At 52.6% G+C, this 7,492-nt stretch overlaps 1 protein-coding gene across 1 annotated transcript; it reads left to right on the top strand.

Annotated features, from left to right (window-relative positions):
* The first annotated feature begins 339 nt into the window (after positions 1-339).
* CD93 (CD93 molecule) lies at positions 340-7,196 on the top strand. Its single transcript, XM_041732665.1, has 2 exons — positions 340-2,663; positions 2,862-7,196. Exons 1-2 carry the CDS (start codon positions 721-723, stop codon positions 2,884-2,886), a joined length of 1,968 nt encoding a protein of 655 aa, XP_041588599.1. The 5' UTR covers positions 340-720; the 3' UTR covers positions 2,887-7,196.
* The last annotated feature ends 296 nt before the right edge of the window (positions 7,197-7,492 follow it).

Raw genomic sequence — 7,492 nt, 5'->3', positions numbered from 1 at the left:
GGCATTGTGTTAGATGTTCAGTCATTCCCACGGGCAGTCCCTATTTAAAAACTGCCCATCTATTTAAAGTTCACGATGGGGGGATAAAAGAAAAAAGACTTCCAAAACCAAAGGGAACATGAGATAGGCAGAAGGAAAATCCAGTTTGCTTCTAAAAAAGGCTGAAAATTATAACCATCCGTGGCCTCAAGTCTGAGATTTTTTTTTTTTTTCCATCTTCTGGTTGTTTGCAAACCAAAGTGGAATTTTACTGTGGGTTACCAAGTGAGCTTTTTCAAGTTCCTAGTCAAGTTCCGAGAGCCTCCAGTCACTCGGTAGCATGCCATTTCAGTTGCTCCTGCAGAGGGGAAAGACAAGGGAGCCAGATAAAGCAGCGGGTGTCTCTGGGCTGGAGCCCCCTGCCTCCGCCCCCCCAAGCTGCTGTTATTTCCCCAGCCATTAGCCAGGGACCCTGCGCAGCCGCCTGACCTCCCCTATGAACAACAAAAGCGTGATGAAGGCAACAGGAGTCAGCGCAGGAAGCCCCGGTATCCGGTAAGAAATAAGAAGTACAGCAGTACAGGATGCGCCTTGGATCAGGGGGATGTGAAAAGCCCTCAGTCTTCGTGGCCCATAGCAGAGCTGCGGGGGCTGAGACCTCAGTGCTCCTCGGAGCTCAGCTGCGCCTGCGGCTGTCGGGGCAGGGCCACTGGCCTCCTGCCCAGGGGAACACGGGAGGTGATGGCCACCTCTGCTGCGCTACTGCTGGTGCTGCTGCTCTTGGGCCAGCTGGGGCCGGCGGGTGCTCACAGGGCGGCCGTGGTGTGCGCGGGGAGTGCCTGCTACACGGCCCACGGGGGCAAGCTGAGCGCAGCCGAGGCCCAGCTTCACTGCAGCAGGAACGGGGGCAACCTGGCCACGGTGAGGACTGAGGCGGAGGCCTGGCACGTCCAGCGGGCCCTGGCCCAACTCCTGCAGTCAGAGGCCGGCCTGGAAGCAAGGAACCGCAAGTTCTGGATCGGGCTCCAGCGCGAGAAGGGCAAGTGCCTGGACCCCAGACTGCCGCTGAAGGGCTTCAGCTGGGTGGGCGGCGGAGAGGACACGCTCTTCACCAACTGGCACAAGGAGGTCAGGAGCTCGTGCACCTCCCGGCGCTGTGTGTCCCTGCAGCTGCCCCTGTCTCCGCAGCCCCCAGCCGGCAGCCTCGCCAAGTGGTCCGAGGGCCCTTGCGGGAGCCTCAGCGTCCCCGTAAGCAACATCGAGGGCTTCGTGTGCAAGTTCAGTTTCAAGGGCATGTGCCAGCCTCTGGCTCTGGGGGGCCCGGGCCGGATCAACTACACTACCCCGTTCCAGGCCACCAGCTCCTCCCTGGAGGTCGTGCCCTTCGCCTCCGTGGCTACCGTGGCTTGCGGGGACGGCGTCCAGGGTCAGGAGCAGCACTTCCTGTGCAGGGAGAAGGCCCCGGGTGTGTTCGGCTGGGGCAACTCCGGGCCGCTGTGCGTCAGCCCTGGGTCGGGCTGCAGCTTCAATCAAGGGGGCTGCCAGCAGGAGTGCCTCGAGGGAGGCGACGGCTCCTTCCGCTGCGGCTGCGGGCCGGGCTTCAGGCTGCTGGACGACTTGGTGACCTGCGAGTCCCGGAACCCTTGCAGCTCCGGCCCGTGCACGGGGATGGCCACCTGCGTGCCGGGACCCCACTGGGAGGGCTTCGCGTGTCACTGCCCCCAGGGCTACCAGCTGGACGCGAGCCGGCGGGACTGCGTGGACGTGGACGAGTGCCAGGCCTCCCCCTGCCCCCAGGAGTGTGTCAACGTCCCCGGGGGCTTCCGCTGTGAGTGCTGGGTGGGCTACGAGCCGGCGGGCCCCGGAGGGGGGGCCTGCCGGGACGTGGACGAGTGCGCGCCGGGCCGCTCGCCGTGCGCCCAGGAGTGCACCAACACGGCCGGCTCCTTCCACTGCTCCTGCGCGGAGGGCTACGTCCCGGCCGGGGAGGACGGCGCCCAGTGCCGCGACGTGGACGAGTGTGCAGACCCCGGGCGCCGCCTTTGCGACAGCTTGTGCCTCAACACGGAGGGCTCCTTCCGCTGCGGCTGCCTGCCGGGCTGGGAGCTGGGCCCCGACGGGGCCTCGTGCGCCCCGGGCCCCACGGCCCCGGCCCCGGCCCCGGCCCCGGCCCCCGGGGCTAGCTCTGGGCCTCCCCAGGGCCGGGGTGCGGGAGACAGGGCAGGGGACGTCGTGGTTTCTGCCCCCATAGGCAGCCCCACCGGGGCCCCCGCGGGCGCCTCCGCGGAGGCAACGGCCACCGAAGGACCCTCCCTCGCACCCCACTACCCCGTCACCCCGGCCGCGCTGGACGAGCAGGCTCCCAGCGGGCCCCCTGGCGTCCGGATGGAGCCAAGCACGCCTCACCCCAGGGCCGCCACCGGCCGCGGGGAGAACCCTGGCGAGGACTTCACGGCCAGACACAGCGATGAGGGCACGGATGGACAGAAGCTGCTGTTGTTCTACATCCTGGGCACTGTGGTGGCCATCCTGCTCCTCCTGGCCCTGGCGCTAGGGCTGCTGGTCTACCGAAAGCGGAGAGCAAAGAAGCACGAGGAGAAGGAGAAAAAGCCCCAGAACACGGCTGACAGCTACTCCTGGGCTCCCGAGCGAGCTGAGGGCCGGGCCTTGGAGAATCAGTACAGGTAAAGGAGGCCCCAGGTCCCCCAGAGGGGGCGGGCGGGGGGGGGCAGCGCAGGAGGGCAAAGAGCACCCCACGAGCAGACGCGCCCACTAAGGGCGCTGGGCCTGCCTGGGGCATGGAGCACGTGGGTCTCTCCCAGGGCAAAGATGTGCATGGCGGGTCCAGAAGCTTCCAATGCTGTCCTGGTTGTTTTCCATAGTCCAACGCCAGGAACAGACTGCTGACTCGGAGGCTGGAGGGGAGAGGTCCCCAGAGACACAGACTGTTGGCCATCCATCACCAATCTTTACGCCGCATTGCATCGGAAGGGGGGTGGGATCCACATCCTTCCAAAAGACTGGACCGGAATCTTAGCAAACAGTTGTAAACATTCTTAAAAGCCTGACCACCTGGAATATACAGGTATTTTCTACGTGTGTGTGGTATTCCTGAAGTGGAAGCAATGGGATGGGATGGCATGTCATTTCAGGAATTTTGTGAATATTAACATTTCTCACTCACTTTCCCTTTTCAAATTCCAACGTGACTGGTTTCATTTTTCCCACTGATTGTGGATCAGGGGCTTACACGTCAGGTGCTAAGCGGGCTCCTTTTGAACGGCTTCTCTGCTCACTGGAATCATCTAAGAAGAAAAGGTGGTCTGCTAATGCTAATTAGGATTGAAATTATTTGTTCCTCTTAGCAGAACAGAGACTAAATCAATTGTTTAATTATATAAGAAGCTTTTTGTTGTTGTTGAGGACTGGAAACATTTCTTTATGTTTGCATTCATGCATTTTCCCATCATAAGCCCTGCTGAACTTGATATAGTTGGAATCCTGCAGAATGACCAGAGTATACTGAACTGCTTAGGTAGTAAGAATGCTGAAAGTTTAGAAATAGCATTTCCTAGTTCTTAATGTCTCTAATTGTCTTGGGTTTATTTGCAAGTGAAATCTGGAAAGTGTGGGAGAAGTATGAAGTGAGTTGAGAGTGATTTTGAAAGTAAGTACTCCAAAGAGCTTGAGAGAGAAGCCTTGGGTTTGTTTCACAAATATTTGAATCAATCCACCTAAATGCACTTGCATTATTAACACATACTTACTATTGATGAGATGAATGCACACAAAGAAAAAAAAAGCTGGAGACACCTTATCTCTGAGCCAGTGCAGCCCTGAGACACCTCCTATGCCACCTGCCTTCCCTGCGTGCCACCATTTAAATGCTCTGATCATAGGTGGACGAAGCTCTGAGAAATCTCTCATTCTGATTTTTAAGGCTGTGTGAGGGGGACGAGATGCTGAGTTTTGAAAGCTGGCATCATAAGGTTTTTTAACATAGCTTGCAGCTGCTGTTGCTTCCTGAGAACATGATCCTGACTCGTGGCTGTAGCTTTCAAGTCAGGGAACGAGAAGGCTGGACTTTGTCCCCGTTTGGCTTGAAAAATGTCACATTTTTCTCTAATTCTTAAAAAGGCAGGGGAGATGGGAGGGGGTAAGAGAATAGCTCAAATCTTTTGCAACCGCAAAAACCATTCAAAGCAATTTTAATTTATTTTTAAAAGCTCACTTGTGAAAGTTTCCCCTCCCTATGTAGTGGTGGAGAGTACTTTCTCCCCACATAGCTTTGCCTGGGTCACTGGAAAACAGTGCAGGGATTCACCAATGGTCGGAGCTGTTACAAACTGCCTGACTGGCACTCCGGTCTCCGGTCATCTGCAGGCTTGTTGCTGTCATCGTGCAGAACAGAACAGGAATGTATTTCCTTCTAGGGATTCCAAAGTCTGCCTCTCAGAACCAAGGTGCCCTATTGTTTCTGATTTTGCCTTAGAAACACATCCGTCCTAGAGGCGGGCACCTGGGGCAGGAAGAGTGGCCAGGTGCCCAGCCCTCGGTAAATACCCTTCAGCTAATTTTGAAATGCAGATGCTATATTTCAGGATTTGCTTCTGTTTGTTTTGTTTTGTTTTGTTTTCCCAAGAAAATTGGTAAATGAAGGAGTGGGCATAGGGAAAGATGAAGGTTGTGGAGGACTTAGCAAGGTATCTGGAACTTTTGCTTTTTAAGGACATCCAGTATTATTTAGATTTCCGTTGATATATTGAAGTTTAACACCCAGGGAGACAAAGGCTGTGTCCACTGGCCACAGGACCAGTGGCCGTCAATTGTGTGGAAACGAACCCAGCCACGGTTCAGATGATCTTAAAGAGTTGGCTAGATACGTTGCTGGTAGTAGCTGTACTTACACGAAATAAATGCAAATCCAAAAGCTTTACCTCCAGGCTTTTACCATTCTATCTTATCATTAGAGGAAGGAGACATTCCTATTCTAGGCTTTGCCTAGAATCTGCCCCTTCCTGAACTAATGAGCCCTACTTTTTCTCCCAGTCGCTCTGACCAGTGACCAAGATCCTAGAATTGGATGACCCCAGGCAGTGAACCTGATGAAAACCACTGGCCTCAAACAAATACTCTTGTCCCATTTGATACCACTGTCTTGATATCTCTGTCATTCTCTGAGGATGTGAATCCTTGTCTGGGGAGATAGGCACCCACTGGCCATGGGCAAGCTGTCCTTTTATCCAGATGTTCCCCAGGCGGCTCTGCCGTGACACAGTAAGAAGTGGAGGGGATGGAATATGGTAGAGGTAGGCTCTGGCACGCACAGACTCCTCCCTGCGTCCCTGGTCTGGGCAGGGGCAGACCAGGTGCTGTTCTATCCCCTGGCTTCCAGGCAGCAGAACAGCAGGGACAATGGACAAAGGGAGGCATCTCCGACTTGGCAACAAGTGCAAAGTCAACAGAGATTTTTGTCCAAATAGAATTTCCCATAGTTCAATAATGCTCTTGGAAAAACTATATTCAGAACAAACCCATCCTCTCCTCTCTCTCCATCTCCCAACGCAGATAATTTAAGGGGAGGATGCCTCCTATAATACACAGCCCACTATGCTCCTTTCTGAATTTCAGGGATGATCACTGATCTTTTTTCTTGTTCATTTGCATACATGATGCAGGACAGGCCCCACCCTGGAATCTGAGGAGTGTAAAAGTGCAAAGGTGAAGCACTTATTTGAAAATGCCTTGGAAGTGGTGGACCTGGTGGGGTCTTTTGTAGGGTGCACCCACCACTGCTCAGCATTGTGGGCTTGAGGCAAAAGCGGCCTCGCCCATGTCCCTTTGGTTCACCTACCTGCCTGATTATCACAGTCGTGACATCTGGTGCCACATAGCCGCATGGTGTTTTACCAGCAGCATAAAGTGGGTGACTCAAATGGGTTTTGTCTTAAGGACAGGAGAGATTCAGGCTAACATCCTCCCCGTGATTAGGCAAAAAGGTAGAATAAAAAGTTAAGTGTGTATGTGGGTGTTTGTGTACACAGTACAGGAGGAACTAAGTTGGAAGTGCATCTTTCTCCCTGAAACACACACATGTGTGGTGCAATTTTTACATCCCAATCAGGAGCCCCTGTTTGAGCACATCCTGATGGGACCTGGAGTTTTGTCACTGAACGACCTCCAGAGAATATGGTTGTGATCATTAGCTAATTTTATTTCAACTCTCCTTACCACAAATATTTTTGTGAAAATTAAGAGAACAGAGATGAGATTTGACCCCAAAAGAGTACTACATTCAAAATAGTGCAGTTTTTTAAAGCAAATATAGGACAGCCTTTTCCTATTATTTTTCTCCTTAGTTTCTCCATTGTCTGAATCAGGAAAACAGGAAAGCATGGCTTTCTAGCAGCTACAAAATGGTGTAATGTCCCCTCCATATTTCCATCACCTTAAACAATAGATTTAACAAAGGAATCTGAGATATGATCCCTGAAAACATCTGTCCCTGTCTGGCTGTAAAGCCTACTGCTTATGTCTCTGTACTTTGTGGCATTTGTCAACCAAAAAAAAAAAAAAAAAAGAAGAAGAAGAAGAAGAGGAAGATGATCAAAATTCTCCACGTATTCTGTATTCAAATACCATATTCTGATTCAGATTCCTGAAACTAATACTTGCTGAAGTGCTTTAAAAAAAAAAAAAGAATCATGTTTTGACTTGTTCTTGGCGATCATGCCTGTCTATTTTAGGAAGAAACTGTGGAATTTCTTTCTCACATTGTTCCTCTCATCTGCAAGGGGGCAAGTGTTTCCTTTCTGCAGATTTTGCCTGCTATTCTGGGCTGGGTTCTTTTTGCATATTTGGCTGAAGCCTGCATTAGGTCATTCACCAGGCCTGATTCTGTGATACTTGATGCAATTGTAAATGTCAGTCATCACTGCACAATTGCTAGATGAGAATGTAAGTCTCTTCAAATCTGTGCATTTGGAATGTGTTCCACTAATTCGGCCATTGTGGGATTTCTCTCCAGGGCTTCTTTCTGTCGCAGGTTCGACTCTTTCCCAGGGCTGGGAGGACAGGCTTGGCCGCTGCGTCGGCCTCAGAACTCTGAGAAACTGAGGGGCATCTCAGGTCTGCCTCAACAAGTAGCCTGCTTGTTGTCCTTTGTGTTTTATGTCACATGCCTAACCTAATAAACTCTGAAATGCTTTTGTTGCCAACTTGTTTTAATACATTTTGTAACAACTCAAAATACATGGCAGAACCTGAATCCATGGTCATTAAACGGAGCCATTTCCCTTCTCAAAGAGTCACTTGACCAAAGTACCCTGCCTGCCCCAGTTCTGCATCTTTACCTACCTGGAGTGACACTGACTCCAGGGTACCTCAACTGGGGCTGGGCTTTGTCCAAGGGGACAGGGACATTCAGCGGGACTGGGCTACAGTGCGCCCTCTGTCCTGGCTGCTGGATCCAGCCAGCGCAGACTCCATGCTTCCAGACTTTGTCTTCTGATCC

Source organism: Vulpes lagopus, chromosome 18, assembly GCF_018345385.1.
Source record: "Vulpes lagopus strain Blue_001 chromosome 18, ASM1834538v1, whole genome shotgun sequence".
NCBI classification, from domain to species: Eukaryota; Metazoa; Chordata; class Mammalia; order Carnivora; family Canidae; genus Vulpes; species Vulpes lagopus.
Note: the sequence above shows the minus strand (reverse complement) of the source record. Positions and strands in the feature narration are given on the sequence as shown.

Excerpts from the sequence above, each read along its gene's own strand:
- CD93 (XM_041732665.1), top strand. The coding sequence starts at position 721 with ATGGCCACCTCTGCTGCGCTACTGCTGGTGCTGCTGCTCTTGGGCCAG. Across the intron at positions 2,664-2,861 it reads GCCTTGGAGAATCAGTACAG|TCCAACGCCAGGAACAGACT; the intron begins GTAAAGGAGGCC and ends TGTTTTCCATAG.